The sequence below is a fragment of the Salvia miltiorrhiza genome, chromosome 8, assembly GCF_028751815.1.
Source record: "Salvia miltiorrhiza cultivar Shanhuang (shh) chromosome 8, IMPLAD_Smil_shh, whole genome shotgun sequence".
NCBI classification, from domain to species: Eukaryota; Viridiplantae; Streptophyta; class Magnoliopsida; order Lamiales; family Lamiaceae; genus Salvia; species Salvia miltiorrhiza.
In genome coordinates, this window is record NC_080394.1 from 2741875 (window position 1) to 2760682 (window position 18808).

An 18808-nucleotide genomic window follows, 5' to 3' on the forward strand; every position below is an offset into this window, starting at 1 on the left:
ACAAAAACGTTGGACTGCTGTATTAATTTGTTGAAAATTTGACCAATTCCTGTCATTTTTTTTTTTTGACCGATTCCTGTCATTTACTGCCAAGGAATTTAATTGTCTTGCGACACAGCTTAAAGACAGTTGTCGAATAATTAAATTATCAAATGAATTAATTAAAGGGTTTCATTAATTATGTTGAGTGTTTTAATTTCTCTTAACTGTCATTTTCTTAAACACTGTATTTTTTGTTTCTTCTAGTAATTATGAGATCGAAAATCAAATTCTAATAATAGTGATATATATTTAGATACATGATACGTGCATGGGAAATGTATAAATATATATTTAATAAATAAATAAATAAATCTAATCAAATTTTTAAAGACTTTTAATTAGATATAAAATTATTCTTATCTTATACCAAATATATAAAATCCAAATTTTCATTAATTTACTAGATGATAATTCGAAAATTAAAATAAGTAAATATTTTGTAACCAAATCACGAATTGACGGTGGAAAAAAAAAGGAATTTACTTATAAACACCTCGACCTCATATGTGAAATTAGAGTAGCCTAAATTCAAATATGCACTAATTCAATAAAGAAAATATATTATCTTATATTGAAAAAATACCTATATTTTTATCAACAAAAAATCTTGATGTTCTATATCATGATCATTTTTTATACTACATTTTTAATTTCTAGCTTTTGTCTTGGTGGGTGGAATTCCACCTCGATCAACAATAATGGCATGATTTGTGGCAATCAATCTCAATAGTATTTTAGCATTTCAATCAATTATGTGACGAACCAAGTCATATACATGAATCCATGTTCTCGAAAATATGTAAGTGCACAATTTATAATAAAATAGTCAACTAAATACATGTGGGTTGAATCACAATGCACCATCTGCCCACAATTAAGTGGGCGTGGTTTCTATTTTAGTTTTTAGCTTTGCCAAATGGAAACATTATTTCAAACTATTTTCAATTCGGACATTGTGAAAATGATTGATAACTCCTCTTAACTAATCCCACTTTATTAAATTCACTTTTAAGTGGGAGATTAAAGAAAAGATTTGATTAGGCGAAGAAAGATTTCAAATCATACTAGTTGGTCGGAGTAGATGATTTTATAATTACGAGGTTTGTAGTTGAAAAGAAATAACGTGTTGATTTATTTATATAAATTAAAAAGGTCATAAACATTACTAAATAAAATTTTCATGCAAATATATAATATAAGGCTATTAGGTATAACATACTTAATAATTAATCAAAAAGCATTAGTGAAATTAGTATCCTTAACTCTTTAAATAACAAATTCACGTACTTCACTACCCAATCAGAAGAGAAACGTACATTTTTACATTTTTGGACATTATTCTATGAAAAACCCCCTTCTTTTTTATTCTTATTTTATCAGCTATTCATAATTTTATCACATCACAAATCTCTTATTTTCACTGCATAACACTAAAGTAGATAATTTTTTCATTCATAACACACTTACGTAATATTTATTAAATTTAAGTGATGTAAATTCTTATGAAACGGAGAGAGTATTTGCTAAAAGCATTGTATCTTGTCATTGTATTGAAATTCACTTGAATAAGAGCTCTAACTTAAAAGAAACACAATGGAATTTCATTTGTAGGAAATATGTTTGAAATACATTAATTAAAAAGATAAATATGAAGGCTTGTAGAGTGGAGCTAAGAAACAAAAGTCAAAAAGACAAAAATAGGTGGTGAGAATGAGAAGTGAGAACCTAAAATCAAAATTAATTTTAATAAAATAAATTAATTACTAAAAAGCATTTACAAAAATATTCTCAGAGGAAATGTTACCAACCAAACACACTCTCTCTCTCTCCTCCAGTGTTAAACCTCTCTCTCTCTCTCACTCTCACACACAAACACACAGACTGTCTCATTCCCCATTTTCTCTCCCAGCTATATTTCCGATAATATATCTTGGATTTTTCCAAATATATGTGAATAGTGGGAATACGTCGTTTTAGAAATAAAACTATATTTTGAATTTCTCTCAAAAATCCAGTTGGCCATTCAGTTGAGGCCAGGTCTGTTTGCTCTGTTCATTCTTGGTCTGCCCCAACTCCCAAGCTTTCATTTTTTGTTTTCCCTTTTATTCTCTCACTAATCTATGAATTGAAGACAAATCTGGTTTTCCCTCGGCCTCTCGGAGCTTCTATGATCTCAAAGGTGCAATCTTTCCCTTTCTGTGCTAGGTTTTCGTTGATGGGTATTTGATGCTCTCTTATTCCACCTCAATTCTTGTTGTTTGAGCTCAATTTTTCGATGATGGGATTTGGGGTTTCAATCTGGGTGATTTTGTTGCTATTGAATCTTGCTTGGTGTTCGAGGGGATTTACACCTGTTGATCAATACTATGTCAACTGTGGATCGTCGAGTGATGCTCCCGTGGGTAATATTACTTTTGTTGCTGATAAATCTGCTGCGAAATATCTCACAACCCCTCAAGAAATATTGGCTGATAGCAATCTGAATTCGATAACTAGAGCTGATGATTCCCCTTTGTTTAGGACTGCAAGAATTTTCAATGGGCCTTCTAGGTATACGTTTCCGATTAGGGAGGGGGGTAGGCATTGGATCCGCCTGCATTTCTTCCCTTTTGATTTCCCTAATTATGATATGAAGTCTGCTAGATTCTCTGTTTTCTCTCAGAAGACTACTCTGCTTAGTGATTTCACCCCTAAGGATGCCATTGTTAGGGAATATAGTGTTAATGTGGGGAAGGGGGATCTCGTGATCACGTTTTCCCCTTCGAGTAATTCGATTGCGTATGTTAACGCCATCGAGGTTGTGTCCGTGCCCGATGGCCTCATTGCTGATTCTGCACCTTTGTACACTTCTTCGGGGACGTTTACTGGGCTGGCTGCTCAGCCTCTGCAGACGGTTGCGAGGTTGAATATGGGAGGCCCGTTCGTGTCGTTGGTGAACGACACGTTGGGGCGTAACTGGGAACCGGATAGCTCGTACTTGAAGCAGCCGAATCTTGCTACTGACAAATCCAACATCCCGGCTGTCCAGTACCCTGGTGGCGGTGCAACGCCAGAGGCTGCTCCACAGACTGTGTACGGGACTTGCACGAAGATGAACTCGGCTGATGATCCGAGGAGCAATTTCAACGTCACCTGGGACATCCCGGTGGATCCTGGTTTTCAGTACGTGGTCCGGCTGCACTTCTGCGATATTGTGAGTGCTTCGCCTACTGATCTCGTGTTTAATGTTTTCATTGACACGTATGTCATTTATCGGGATCTTGAGCTATCTTTGAGGCTCAATGGGAAGTTGGCTACTGCTTACTTTGCTGATTTTGTCACCCCGGTGCTAGATAGAGCTATCGTTAGTGTAAGCATTGGTCCGTCTCCTAGGAGTTCTTACCCCGATGCCTTTCTTAACGGGTTGGAGGTTATGAAGATAAGAAACGCGAAGGACAGCCTTGCCGGGGCCTCTGTTTTGCCATCGTTTCCTAAATCAAAGAAGAACTTGGTAGTTATTGTGGGCGTGAGCGTTGGAGTGCCGGTGTTGTTGATTTTGGTGGGGGTTCTGTTTTTCATGCACAGGAGAAGGAAGCAAGAGCGTCTCAAATTCTTGAAAAGTTGGGTTCCTGTATCAGTTAATGGTGGAGCTTCTCACACCATGGGAAGCAAATATTCGACTGGCACGACAGTTAGCGTTGGTTCTAACTTGAGCTACCGCATCCCTTTCGTAGCAGTTCAAGAAGCAACCAACAACTTTGACGAGAGCTGGGTGATCGGAGTTGGTGGGTTTGGAAAGGTTTACAAGGGAGAATTACACGATGGCACGAAGGTAGCTGTTAAGAGAGGCAATCCGAGGTCCCAACAAGGATTAGCAGAGTTCAGAACTGAAATCGAGATGCTTTCCCAATTTCGCCATCGCCATTTGGTTTCCTTGATTGGGTATTGTGATGAGAAGAACGAGATGATTCTGGTGTACGAGTACATGGAGAATGGGACTGTGAAAAGCCATCTCTACGGTTCAAATCTCCCGAGCTTAGGTTGGAAGGAGAGACTCGAGATATGCATTGGAGCTGCAAGAGGGTTGCACTATCTCCACACGGGCTATGCCAAAGCAGTTATTCATCGCGATGTGAAGTCAGCAAACATATTGCTGGACGAGAACTTGATGGCTAAGGTTGCTGACTTTGGACTCTCTAAGACGGGGCCGGAGATTGATCAAACACATGTCAGCACAGCTGTGAAAGGGAGCTTCGGCTACCTCGACCCTGAGTACTTCAGAAGGCAGCAGCTGACAGAAAAATCGGATGTTTACTCGTTTGGTGTGGTCTTGTTTGAGGTTTTATGTGCCAGGCCTGTGATTGATCCATCTCTCTCGAGAGAGATGGTTAACCTAGCCGAATGGGCGATGAAGTGGCAGAAGAAGGGTCAGCTAGATCAAATCATCGATCAGAATCTCGTGGGAAAGATAAAACCAGATTCCCTCAGAAAGTTTGGGGAAACAGCAGAGAAATGCTTGGCTGATTACGGGGTGGACAGACCCTCCATGGGCGACGTTCTCTGGAATCTTGAATACGCGCTTCAGCTTCAAGAGGCAGTGGTCCAGAACGATCCAGATGAGAACAGCACGAATGCTATTGGCCAGCTGTCTCCACAAGTGGGAGAGTTCAACCACCTCGACACCACCACTTCCGTTGCCCAATTTGAGACCTCGAGCGTTGATGATCTCTCGGGCGTCTCAATGAGTAGAGTCTTCTCGCAGCTGGTGAAGTCCGAGGGGAGGTAATTTTAAATGCTTGTACCATTTGTTCTTTGTTCCTGTATCGTTTTCGACCAATCTTTACATCAACTCATGTGTTGCATCGCGTACGTTTCTTGCTTTCGTATCGTTTGGAAAAATTGAAACTAGAGTTGTATAAGATTTTGGAGGGCCTCCATAGGTATCCTTTGCTTTCTTGCATTTTGTAATCTGTTTTAGTCAAGAATAGCAGAATTGATACATACATGTATTTGGTAATTTGTAGTTACTTTGGTTTTGGTTTTTTTTTTTTGCTTTGGTTTGCATTTGGCATTTTGTTATGATTGAATTGTACATCTCTCTTGTAGCCTCCCTAGTATCATGTGAGATGTATCCACCTTATATAGGTCCATGTTGTTTCTACTTAATATCTTGTTTCCTATAGATGTATTTACCCACAAAGAAAAATAATGAGATTTATACATTCTTGGCAAAATAGTGAAAGAGATTTTTATATTAGAGTAGTGCTAAATGGCCATAATGGGTTAGATTGGTAATTTTATATTTATTGCAATTATATTATTTAACTATTTTTAATCATTGATTTGTTATTTTACAATATTACCCTTAAATATATTTTCTTTCCTTTTTTTGATAATTAAATATTATTTCCTTATATGTATTAAACTAATTATACTATGTTTTCCTAATTAGTTATTATCTAATATGAATTGATTTATTTTTGGATATGTTGGCTTGATTTTATTTAAATAATGAAGATATATAGTATCTTAAAATAGTTTTATATTTATCAATATAATGATATTAATAATTTTTATATACTAATATAATTTGTCATATAAATATATATACTTTTGTAGATATATAACGTTCGTTTTAATTTAATTTAAAGCTTTCATAACACCATTTAAGTAAATTAAATAGAGAATTACATAAAATCAGACATGTATAAAATTTTAGTTTTCTATTTATAATTGACTGTATCAAGTAGCAAAGTAGGTAAGATGGCAAAGTGTTAGGCTAATATTTGATAGATCTTATCCCTAAAAAAAATAGTAGTATTTGATAGGTCTTAGGGATCAATTCCTCTTAGAAGTAATATTTTTTTTCTTATTTTTTTCAATTCTATTTAATTTATTGTTTTATATCTTCAATTTATTTTACTAAAAATGACTGAAATAATAAAAAAAATATTCAATAAATGGTAATTTGTAATTAATGAGGCCAAACATTTTATAAGAGATTGTCATGAAAAATCTCTGCAAGTGGACATAGTAATCCCAGCAAGTTTTGAGGCATTTCTGCCATCCATCATCTTCCTCACTCTCTCAGAATCCACAAACCTACCTGCAGCAGAGAAGATGTTTGACAGAAGCACATAATCGCCACCATATCTCAGCTCAATCTCCATGATCTTCCTCGTCACTCTCTCGCCCATCTCGACGTCGCCATGGAAGCTGCAAGCGCCCAAAAGAGTCCTCCACGCCACCACACTTTCACTCGGGGCGACGCCTAGGGCTATCTTCTCCGCTTCCTCCAATCTCCCCGCCCTCCCCAACATGTCTATCAAAGCTCCGTAATGCTTGATTCCGGGTGAAATCCCGTAATCATCCACCATTTTCCTGTAGAACTCGAGCCCCTCGACCACCAATCCGCCGTGACTGCAAGCGCTCATCACGCTCAGAAACGTGATGGAGTTGGGCGTGACGCCCTTGTTTTCCATTTCCTTGTAGCAATCAGAAGCTTCCGCAGCCATTCCGTGCATTGCAAATGCAGATATCATCGAAGTCCAAGAAACCAAATTCTTGCTCTCATCATCGGCTTCCTCGAACACCCGCCACGCGCTTCCTATGCTCCCGCTTCTCGAGTATGCATCGATGAGGCAATTAACAACACGAACATCCATCATGTTCAGTCCACTTTTCTCCGCGTAGCCGTGAATCATCCGGCAGAACTCGAGCGATCCGACATTCCATATAGACGGGAAGAGCGCGAGGAGCGTCACCTCCGTGGGTCGGATCCCCTGGTGCACGACCATTGTCCGAAACAAATGCAAGGCGTCGTGAAACCGGTTCGCACGAGTGTACCCGTTGATCATCCCGGTCCAAGAAACCACATTCCTCTCCGGCATGGCGTCAAAAACAGCCCTTGCAAGCCCGACCTCGCCCCATTTAACTAACCCTGTGAGCAAAACATTCCAAGTCACCAAATTTCTCTCAGGCATTTCGTCGAACACCTTCCTCGCCTCAACCAAGTACCCAGAATCTGCATGCATATTCACCAATGCAGTCTGCACGTGAAGATTACAATGGAACCCCACTTTAGTGCTCCGGCAATGGAGCTGGTTCCCCACGTCAGGTCTCTTCATATTCGCGCATGCTTTGATGAGATAGGAGTAGGTAAAGCTATCGAATGAAAAGGGATTCCTTTGATTCCCGATATATTTGAAGAGAGAGAGAGCATCTCGCGGGAATCTGCCGAGTGCGTAGTGCTTGATTACGGAGTTCCAGAGAAGAAGTAAGCAAATTCCATGGTTGAGGAGTGGATTTGTGAGGAGAAGGTGGCAGTGGATTTGCTGAATGGCGCGGCGGCGATGGCTGTATTTGTGGAGTAGGGAGAGAAGATGGTTGTACTGGCTTTGCCTACTAGACATTTTATCGAACAGTTTGGAGGCATACTTATTAGAAGTCAAATGCTCCCTCCAGCTGCAAAAGTTATGACCATTTCGTCAGCACATCACATAAAGGTCAGAAAAACGTATGCACAGATTCATTCGAGCAGTAAATGTGTAGAGAATTTATAATTATTTGTGAGTATTTAATATCTTTTGAGATATAAGGCACCAAATTTGGTTAATAGTTGGTTTTGCCCCGAGAAGAATGATTCAATTTTCAAACAATAGATTCTTAACAAAAAATGACGAGGGTCTTGTGAGTTGCTATCATATCAGTATGTTGAAATTTATAACGTCATGTATTGCCAAAATTTATGAAAACTAATAGTCCCTCCGTCCCACTGTATCTGAGACTCTTTTTATTTTGGGCGTCCCACTGTAAGTGAGATTCTTTTATTTTTGGATAAAAGTTTTTCCCTTTAAACATTTTTTTCACTTTTTCACTTACACACAAAATACACATTTCTTAATTCACGTGCCAAAAAAAAAAGTCCATATCGAAATTGTAAAATGAGCAAATGCAATAGGGCTATGAATCGAATCACCCATAGAATTTTTGTTATAAAACACCATAAGCCCACGAGATCCAAGAAGCCCATCAAGCCCAAAGAGGAAAAAAATAGAAATATCCCTTCCGCATAATGATATTGAAATGACACGAAAAATTCAGTGTCACTAAATATGAAAATTTTAATGATCGATTAATCGGATAATCAGGGTAATAATAATGTACCGTATAAATGCAACGCACTTATTTATTTTATTTTTTCAAATATGATCTTTCAGATCATTTTAGAGGGAAAAAATCATTTTATGCTATAACGGTTGAACTTTTTTACAATTATTATATCACGACATATGAAAAATTACAAATTTATAAATATTACATCATTATTTTTAGTATTAATTTTACCTTACTAGCGCAAAAATTAACTCATTTTTTTTTGCAGCATAATTTCGAATGAGCCTATGATCAATCACAAGATTCACAACCCACTAAAATTAAGATCACGATCGAAATCCTTTTAACTGAACCACAAAAACCCTCAAATCAGCTTCTCAATCCAATATTGAGAGATTTATTATTCATTCTGTGCACGAAAAATTTGTCATATTTTTTTTATTCGTCTACAAAAAAATTGTCACTTTTATTTATAGTAGTAGAGTTCACATAACTCCATTCATATTACTCCCTCCGTCCACTAATTCAAGGCCTACTTTCCTTTTTGGTCCGTCCACCAACTCAAGGCCTATCTATTTTCAGCAAGTTTTTATTCATATTTTAATTGGTGGGTCCCAATAATCAATACACATTTTCTCCACTCAACTAATAAATAATACACTTTGTGGGTCCCTTTCTCCACTCAACTAATAAAAATACATTTTTTCTTAAAACCCGCATTTTTTCATGTAGGCCTTGAATTAGTGGACGGAGGGAGTAATTTACAGTGTGATCTTTATTTTCACTAATAATTTCATTCACATTTTACTAAAATTCGTATCGTCCATAATTATGGACAAATTTATATGGATAGATGAGTATAATTTAAACTGGAAATTACACTTGAGAAATTTCACAAAAGGCTAAATTAGTGGCTTCGGAATCTTCACATTAGATAATTATTTGTAGATTATAAATTTGTAAATATTTGCTAGAAAGGGATAATCTATATATTAAATTAAAAATTCCGGATTGCAACTTTCTCCAATCTGTAAGGAAAAAGTTACTGAAAAAACTAAAAAGAGAGAAATGAAAATTATAGTGGCGATGAGGCCAACGAAGTCGTGTTTTGTAAGTTCCATAATTGCAAGCGTGTTTTTATTTTATGATTATATGTGATTTTTATGGTCGGCCCATTTCTTTCTCTTTTGGCTTACTCCTCCTTGTAATCATGCTTCCCACTCCATAAATTCTTAACTTATAGGTATTACTATTTGTGGTCTCTTCGAAAATTTAATTTTGTTATATGATAATTAATTTCAGTGCTGGCCTATAAATAATAATTTATTTATTTATTTATAAATTATATGCATATGATAAAGGAGGATCGATATGCCGCTTTTGATTTCTGAAAATCTTTCGTGAGTACTGATAGAACGCTGACATTCAGTCTACGCCAACATTTTATACTTTTTTTAATATTATTTTGTATAAAAATAGCTTAGAAATTATTATCGGCATGGTCAACTTTATAAAAGAATAAATCATACTTTATTTTTTATATAAATTGTATATTTGATGATCCCAATAATTTGTAAATGCCAACATGTTGAGCAACATATCAATACTCTACAATAAGGATACATAAACTATTTATGGAGATATACACATAATCTTGGTCCTTTTTTTTTTACTACTTGGGGAGGTCTGAGAGGGGGAACGGTGAGATTTAAACCCTAAACCTCCCTATTCACAACCCTAAACCTTTCTGTTCTTTTTTGACTTGAAGAGTGGGGTTGGTGGGGTTTGAACTTTGAACTGAACCATAAATCTCATTGTTCACTGACAAAAGTTCGTACTGTTGGGATGTCTTTTCGGATATTAGTCTTCTTCTCTATAATAATAATTAGAAAGAACATATTATATGAATGTATGTGTTGATCTAGTGGAAGTGGAGTTAATGCATGAGGTGAAAAATCTTAGGTTCAAATCACTGTCGTGCAATTTTTGAAATTATTTATTTTTTAAAATAAAATAAAATAAATGTACACACACTATTTTTGTCTCTACGTATTTTACATTTCTTCTTTATTTGAAGCTATGGTTTCAAATGACCTCAATTATTATTCAAATTTTGCAATTTGATTTATGTATTATTTTATTTTTATATTAATTAACTCTTTTAACTTTGTATCACAAATGAGAATAAAAACAAGATGGACGGATTGTGTTAGTTGTATATGTAAATGAGAGAGAAATAAATATGTAATTTGGAGGGGTTGGGTTGAGACTTGAGAGAGGTTAGTTGTGAGTAGTCTAAGATTAGTGTAATGTAAAGTAAATTTTCAAACTGCCCAATTTAGCCTGCGTTAACACTTTTTCCATATACAAGTTGAATTTATTGTTCCAATATGATTGGGACATTTTGTCATAAATTAGTTAATTTACAACTTACTCAGTCGCTTTCAAGTTTCAAACCCACCATTCATTATATTATTTTTTATAATCTTTTTGAGGAGAAAATATTTAAAATGCAAGTAAATGCATATTAATCCTGATATAAATATAGATATATAACCATTGACCCGTATGTTATACTAACGAAGGTCAAATAATTAGAAACTATTAATTGTTTTATCAGATGTTTTGACTATCTACACAATAATAATAAGAATATATTGTTACATAGATAATGATTCTTTAATCGTAAAAAATAATTAATTATTATGGAGGATTGGCAAGTCCAAAATTATAATAAGGCAAGAGAGAAATCATTTAGATATAAATGAATGGTCTTATAAAGAAACAAAACCAAAATCCTAAAACATCTCATTTAAAAATGGTGGGAGTAATAAGATTTCGTAATTATTATATTATACTCTCTTTATGGCTCTATTCCACAACTATTCATTTCTACATTATTCACGACATTCAACATATTATCTATTAATTTTTTTTTAAAAAAATTGTGACACCCCATATGTGATGCACTCTTATAAAACGGATGGAGTATCTGCAACTGAATTCTAGAACGATTTTTAATTAATGTGAAGAAATTGAAAAATAAAAAATACCTTTTTACGAGGTGGGCAATCACTTTAGTTGACGAGGAGGACCAAAATTTGTTTATATATATCAAAATAAATTAAAGCCAACGATGGCTAGACATATCTTTCCATCTACTTTGTCAAACTTGAAGGTTTTAGTAAAAAAGGTGGTGGATAATTACGTGGAAAAAAAAAATGAAAAAGTAAGTGAAAGTTACATTGGCCGACCTTTCTCCCCACTAAATATTTGTCCTATTTTTGTATATGAAAATCAAAGTCTTTCACGTAAATAATAGATAAGGACTGTGTACCTCTCTTTGGATATATCTATAATTTTGAATATATTTCATCTAGTTTTTCAAGTATGGTTCATTCATTTGGTGGTGTGATTTATAATTTTTGTTTTATATTTCGATTATTTTTATATATCAATTTGAGTAAAAATATGTTAAATATAACATAAGTTAGGACAAATATATGTGCTCGTTTTAGCCTCATTTATTGTCTTAATGACAATTTTAAACCGGATTTCGTTTAATATTTTTTTTTCTCAAATTTCATAAATTAATTTAGCGATAATTTTAGCTCGTTGTTAGTGATTTTTAGAGTTTAGGCGGCAACTATTTTGATTTTTTTTATAAAGATTAAAGACACGTATATAAAACGATGTTGTTTTGATGATGCATAATGTCTCAATATTTCACATAATTAATTAAATCTATACAAATGGAATTATGGAAATGCCACTAGTAAAATCCGGCTATCAAGCGGATTTTTCGATGCTAAGAATAATTAATGGGCCAAAATTATCACTAAATTAATTAATGAAGCTTGATAATGTATTGATTGAAGTCCGGATCAAAACTCTAGTAAAAAAATGTGGTCTTAACTATCGAAATTTTTAATACTCCTAGTTAATTTTCTCTATTAGTGACTGATTAACGATCGATTTTTTTTTTTTAATTTTTTTTTCTATTTCTCATTATCTTTTAGGTGATTTAAGTATTTTAATTGTGGAGATTTCTGTAGTTGCTTACAATATTCTGATAATGCTTTTGCATATGAGAATTGTTTTTCGCTTTAGATGCTGCATTTAAAGTGTTGTATTCATCACTACTTTATAGGAGTATGTATTTGACACGTTTTATCTTCACACTCATTGAATTTTACATATCATTATATATAGTGCTTTAACTTTGTTAAATCAAAGTCCAAAATTAGGCTGTATGGATTGGGTATTGTCAATAAGATAACGTTTTTTTTTTTTTTTTTTTTTTTTTAATAATAATACTACTATTTTGTGAAGCAGAGCAGTCATATATATAGAGATTATTAGAGTGAATATCATGTAAAAAATTAAAAAATTAAAAAATTAAATGATGTTTCCTCGTAAAATAGAAATATTTTTGTAATATATTCAGAAACCATTTGTCCTCATGAGTGGATCTTGGCTAAAGTTTCTTACACTTGGTTGCTTCTGTTTTAATGTAACGTATGTTAATGATGAAGGATATATTTTACTATCCTAAAATTACATTTATTCAAGTAAAAAAATTACATTTATTCTAACCTATATTAAATATGATGCATAATATTTGTGCATATCTTTTTTTCTATTTTTTTCTACTGATGAAGAGAAATGAATTTGTTGAAAGCCCCAAAACTACTTATTTCAAATAATCAATAACGTTCATATTTCTTATACATTAACCATACATTTATTTCCAAATTAATGTGCTTGCTTTTTATTTTTATGGTATATAAATTTATCACTTAAATTGGAGGTCATATTTTTTATATCTTGTTTTTTTTTAATGACAATATTGTACTTCATTCTTTACAAGGTTATATGAAATTATAACACCATATAAATTAAATTATCCATTACCCAATGAAAAATGTATTTGCTCAGAATGATATATGATCTGCCAATATATTTTATTGAATAAAAACAAATGAAATATAAGGTGATTCTTTATACCTTAAAACAATCGCATCCATAGATAAGACAAGATATTAATAAAGAAAAGCAAATCATAAAAATTGAAAGAAAAAAAATGCTCAAGCCATTAAATATATCAAAACAAGACTAAATTCTATGAAAAATATGCATAATTATTAAATATATACTCCATAAACCAAAAAAAAAAGGAAATTAAGCAAACAATTGATTAAAGAGAAGAAGATTACACAAACACATCAATTAGCAACATCAATCTCGGTGGTGCAAGAGAGCAGCCGCCGGAAAATGTACGTGAAGGCGGAGCACGTCGCAGACTTTGGCTTCCTCCTCTTTCCGGCGGCGTCGGCCGGCGGCTTCCCCCTACCTCTGCCTAGACACTTGAGCGATGCCTTGTCGTCTTTGTAATCTTCTTCCCTCGAAAATGTGTAGCTTCTCAAATACATTTGCCTGCATGAGATGCTGTCCACAACTCTCGGCTGCCTTCCGCCGCCGCCGCCGCGAGATTTGGAGCTCATAGACCTCACGAACTCGAAGTCGGATTCCGGCCATTTGTAGAGGTTCACGTAGCTGGCTCTCACCGGCACGCGCGCGTCGTCCACGCAGCTCGATATGCAGCCGGAGGCCATCGTCGCTCCGCCGCCGCAGATTTTGATATAGAGAGAGAGAGAGAGAGAGAGAGGGAGAGAGGGAGAGAGAGAGAGAGAGTTTGTAGGCGTTACCTTGTTGCTGGACTGAAATAAATAAAACGATGAGTTTAAATTTAAACATAAAAAGAAAAGAGAATCAAATATTAGTGCAAGAAGAAAGCGCACGCCTGATTTATGCTAGTTTATTTTTTATAATTAGCCTTGGTAGATAAAAATAGTAAAAAAAAAAATTTAAATTGCATAAGGCATTTAATATATAAACTGTGAGGGTGTGACTGAGAAGAACTAAAAGGCTGAAGGACTTATTAGCAATTTCTGTGAGGGCTCATTTGCAAAAGTGTAACAGACTTCATCATGTTCTGTTATTCACTGTTGCATAGCAAGTGGAGTAGTTTTGCTCAAGATTGCTGATCTGATCTCAACGGCTGAGATTGAATGTACCAGTCTAGTATATTTACTGGAGTTGGGAGATTAGTTTTAGATTGATGAATCACTTCTTTGTAACACAAGAAACACGAGAGAGAGATAAGAATTGGAGAGCTGAGAGAGATAGGGCTTTGTTTTGCATCTATAGTTTTCTGCTTCAATTTTCTTGCTGTGTTGTACTTGTAATCTTCTTGATTAGTGAAATTGCTCTTGTTGACCCTCCGTGGATGTAGGATCATTGATCCGAACCACGTAATTCTTGGCGTCGTTGTTTTAGTTCTGTTTCGATTTCTTGGATGTTAACTGCTTGAGTTTGCATTTGTTTGGAGTTGATCTCTCAACTGTGTTGCTGTGATTATATCTCAGAGAGCTAAGGCTTACAAGTGGCGCCGTCTGTGGGAAATCAAACCCACGAGTACTAAGCAGCATTTCTTCTCACCTTTAAGTGAAGAAGATGACTATCACAAAGTTTGAAACCGAGAAATTCACAGGGCAAAATGACTTTGGCCTATGGCGCATCAAGATGCGAGCGATCTTGACTCAGCAAGGTTTGATCGGCGCTCTGAAACCAGATAAAAGCGTGAAAGAAGAAGATAAAGCCAAGAAGGAGGAGATGATGGAGAAGGCACACAGTGCCATCATTCTATGCCTCGGAGATAAAGTACTTAGAGAGGTGGCTAAGTGTGAAACCGCAGCGGAAGTATGGCAGAAACTGGAAGAATTGTACATGGCTAAATCTTTAGCCAATCGCCTCTACATGAAGCAGCGGTTGTATGCCTACAAGGTGTCTGATGAAAGGCCTATGACAGATCAGATGGAAGAATTCAACAAATTGCTTGATGATTTAGCTAACATCGATGTTGAAGTAAAGGATGAAGACAAAGCTATTATCCTTTTGAATGCTTTGCCAAGATCCTTTGAAAATCTAAAGGATGCTATGCTATTTGGGAGAGAAAAATCGATTACTATGAAGGAAGTTCAAGCAGCCTTAAAGTCCAAAGATCTGCAAAAGGCTCATGAGAAAAGTGGATCTGATTCCTTAGCAGAAGGTCTGAATGTAAAAGGAAAGCCTCCACATCAGAAAACCAAATTCAAGAAGGGAAGTTCTGACAACAAGAAGCAAGGTCAGACAAAGGGAAAGAAGGAAGGCAACAAAGAAGCTAGAAAATGCTTTCACTGTGATAAAGTGGGGCACATCAAGAAAAATTGCTTTAAGTGGAAGAAGTTACAGTCGGAGGAGAGCCAAAAGAAAGATTCAGCTGAAGTTGTAGAAGCATGTGAAGATGCACAACTGCTGAACGTTACAAATACCAACATAGAGGAAGAATGGGTTCTTGATTCTGGCTGCAGCTTTCACATGTGCCCCCACAAGAGCTGGTTTGCAGATTTGGAGTTTAAGAAGGAAGGTTCTGTGATGTTAGGGAATGATAACATCTGCAAGGTGATTGGCATAGGGTCAATAAAGTTGAAAGTCCATGATGGATCTGTGAAGATACTCACAGATGTGAGATACATTCCATCACTCAAAAGGAATCTGATCTCGTTGGGAACATTAGAGGAGAAAGGATGTCAATGGAAATCAGAGAATGGAATTCTTGAAGTCAGCCTTAAAGGAAAGGTTGTTATGAAAGGAAAGAGAAGCAGGGGACTATACTTCCTTGAAGCAAATACCATCATTGGTAATGTTGAGCTGAACACAAGGGATAATTCAATTCTCTGGCACAGAAGGCTTGGACATGTGGGTGAAGAATCACTGCAACAACTTCAAAAACAAGGAATTTTGAAGAATTCCACGACCATAAAGCTGGACAGCTATGATGATTGCATATTGGGGAAGAGCAAGAAGCTACCATATGGGAAAAGCTCTTACACTGCTAGCAAGCCCCTGGAATATGTACATGCTGACTTATGGGGGCCTTCAAGGACAGAGAATCTGGATGGAGAAAGGTGGTTCTTGAGTATCATAGATGATTACTCAAGAAAGCTATGGCTGTACATTATAAGAAACAAAAATGATGCTTTCGGCAGTTTCAAAGAATGGTGCATGGCAGTGGAAAATGAGAAGGAGATGAAGGTAAAGTGCCTAAGGACTGACAATGGATTAGAGTTTGTCTCAGAGGAATTCAATGCCTTCTGTAGGAAGAAAGGCATCAAAAGGCACAAGACTGTTCCTGCTAATCCACAGCAGAATGGAATAATTGAAAGGATGAACAGGACTTTGTTGGAGAGAGCTAGATGTATGCTATCCAGTTCAGGTCTTTCGAAGAAATTCTGGGGAGATGCCATGTCAACAGCTTGCTATCTGATTAACAAATGTCCCACAAAAGCGAGAAACTTCAAAACTCCAGAATAATTATGGAATGGAAAAGTTGCTGACTACTCAAAACTCAAGGTGTTTGGCTGCTTGTCATATGTGCACATCAAGCAAGATAAGCTTGATCCAAGGGCTCTTAAATGTGTACTGATAGGGTATCCAAAGGGAGTAAAAGGATACAAACTATGGTGCTATGAGCAAGGATATAACAAGGTCCTGATAAGTAGGGATGTGGTCTTTAGAGAAGACGTCATGCCTTACTTACAACAACCAGAGCAGCTGCAACCCAAAGCAAAGAAGAAGGTTGATGATGGTACTCAAGTTCAGGTGGAGTTTGAAGGGAGTTCTCAAACAGGAAATCAGAATTCATCAACCTCTGATGATGAAGACATCTCAGCTGCAGATAATGGTGATCAAGGGAGCTACTGGCTCACAAGAGACAGAACAAGAAGAACTACAATAGCACCTGTGAGATATGGAGAAGCAGACCAAATTGCTCATGCATTGAGCCTGGCTGAAGAGATTGAGTATTGTGAACCAAGAACTTATGCTGAAGCTATGAGAAGCTCAGAAAAACAGTATTGGATTACAGCTATGGAAGATGAGATAAGTTCTTTAATGAAGAATAGAACTTGGAAGCTAGTGGACAGACCAAACAATCAGAAGTTAGTAGGCTGTAAATGGATATACAAAAGGAAGATAGAGATCACAGAAAAGGGAGAGGAGCAAATCAGATTTAAAGCGAGGTTGGTAGCAAAAGGCTATACTCAAAAGGAAGGTATTGATTTTAATGAAGTTTTCTCTCCTGTTGTTAAGCATTGTTCTATTAGAATATTGTTAGCTATGGTTGCTCAATACAATATGATATTAGAACAATTGGACGTGAAAACAGCTTTCTTGAATGGGGATTTAGAGGAGACGATTTATATGTGTCAACCTGAGGGATTTGTGATATCTGGTTGTGAAAGTAAGGTCTGTTTACTAAAGAAAAGTTTATATGGTCTAAAGCAATCTAGTAGACAATGGTATAGAAAGTTTGATGAACACATGATAAGCATTGGTTTTACTAGATCTGCTCATGACATTTGTGTATACATGAAGAAAGTAAATGGAGAATCTGTGGCTCATTTACTTCTCTATGTAGACGATATGCTGATTGCTAGTAAGAGTAAAACTGAAATAGATGCTCTTAAGGCCAGTTTGAAGAACAGATTTGAAATGAAGGAATTGGGTTCAGCTAGAAGAATTCTTGGTATTGATATTAACAGAGATGAAGAAAAGGGTATCATCTGGTTAGGTCAGTCTGATTATATCAAGAAAACTCTGCGAAGGTTTCAAATGAGTGAAACTAGGGAAGTCTCTACACCTTTAGCTCTCCATTTTGAACTCTCAGAAAAACAGAGGCCTAATACTGATAAAGAAAAGAGGTACATGGACAGAATACCTTATGCAAATATAGTTGGAAGCATTATGTATACTATGGTTTGCACAAGGCCAGATTTGTCACATTCTATTAGTGTTGCTAGTAGGTATATGTCAAATCCAGGAAAGGGTCACTGGAAAGCTTTAAAATGGATTCTAAGATACATGAAGAAGGAGTGCAACAGGTGTATAAAATTTGAAAGGAAATCAGATTTTAGAGGAGATCCTCTTTTGGGATATGTTGACTCAGGTTATGCAGCAAATGTAGATAATAGAAGATCTCAATCAGGATATATTTTTACTCTATTTGGTTCAGCCATCAGCTGGAAGTCTTCACTTCAAAGTGTGGTAGCATTATCAACCACCGAAGCTGAATACATGGCAGCTACAGAGGCAGTCAAAGAGGCTATTTGGTTGAAGGGAATGATTGAGGAATTTGGTATAGATCAGAAATCTGTGACAGTATTTTGTGACAATCAAAGTGCAATTCATTTGTGCAAGCACTAGGTCTTCCATGAAAGAAGCAAACATATTGATGTGAGATATCATTTCATAAGGGATTTGGTGGAAAAAGGTGAAGTACAGATTGTGAAAGTATCTACTCTTGATAACGCTGCTGATATGTTAACTAAAACATTACCTGCTCCAAAGCATAAGTACTGCATGGAGCTGGTAAGCCTTCTAGTTCATTGAGATGTGAAGGGATGCCCTGTAATGGGGCATGTTTGAGGGGAAGCTAAGAGTACATCTGATCAAGTTAGATTCTTCACAGTCAAGGTGGAGATTTGTGAGGGTGTGACTGAGAAGAACTAAAAGGCTGAAGGACTTATTAGCAATTTCTGTGAGGGCTCATTTGCAAAAGTGTAACAGACTT

General features: G+C 35.9%; 3 protein-coding genes across 3 annotated transcripts; 1 reads left to right on the forward strand and 2 right to left on the reverse strand.

Moving 5' to 3' along the window:
- Positions 1–1840: 1840 nt before the first annotated feature.
- Positions 1841–5058, forward strand: LOC130999982 (receptor-like protein kinase HERK 1). The gene has a single exon (XM_057925696.1). It carries the CDS (start codon positions 2318–2320, stop codon positions 4805–4807), a length of 2490 nt encoding a protein of 829 aa, XP_057781679.1. The 5' UTR covers positions 1841–2317; the 3' UTR covers positions 4808–5058.
- Positions 5059–5954: 896 nt separating this feature from the next.
- Positions 5955–7709, reverse strand: LOC130999984 (pentatricopeptide repeat-containing protein At1g09220, mitochondrial-like). The gene has a single exon (XM_057925697.1). It carries the CDS (start codon positions 7431–7433, stop codon positions 6027–6029), a length of 1407 nt encoding a protein of 468 aa, XP_057781680.1. The 5' UTR covers positions 7434–7709; the 3' UTR covers positions 5955–6026.
- Positions 7710–13238: 5529 nt separating this feature from the next.
- On the reverse strand, positions 13239–13944 carry LOC130999985 (uncharacterized). The gene has a single exon (XM_057925698.1). The coding sequence runs from the start codon at positions 13749–13751 to the stop codon at positions 13362–13364; it is 390 nt and encodes a 129-aa protein (XP_057781681.1). The 5' UTR covers positions 13752–13944; the 3' UTR covers positions 13239–13361.
- Between the last annotated feature and the right edge of the window lie 4864 nt (positions 13945–18808).

Bases quoted from the DNA above. Each gene is read 5' to 3' on its own strand.
- LOC130999985 (XM_057925698.1), bottom strand. From the start codon at position 13,751: ATGGCCTCCGGCTGCATATCGAGCTGCGTGGACGACGCGCGCGTGCCG.
- LOC130999984 (XM_057925697.1), bottom strand. From the start codon at position 7,433: ATGTCTAGTAGGCAAAGCCAGTACAACCATCTTCTCTCCCTACTCCAC.
- LOC130999982 (XM_057925696.1), top strand. From the start codon at position 2,318: ATGATGGGATTTGGGGTTTCAATCTGGGTGATTTTGTTGCTATTGAAT.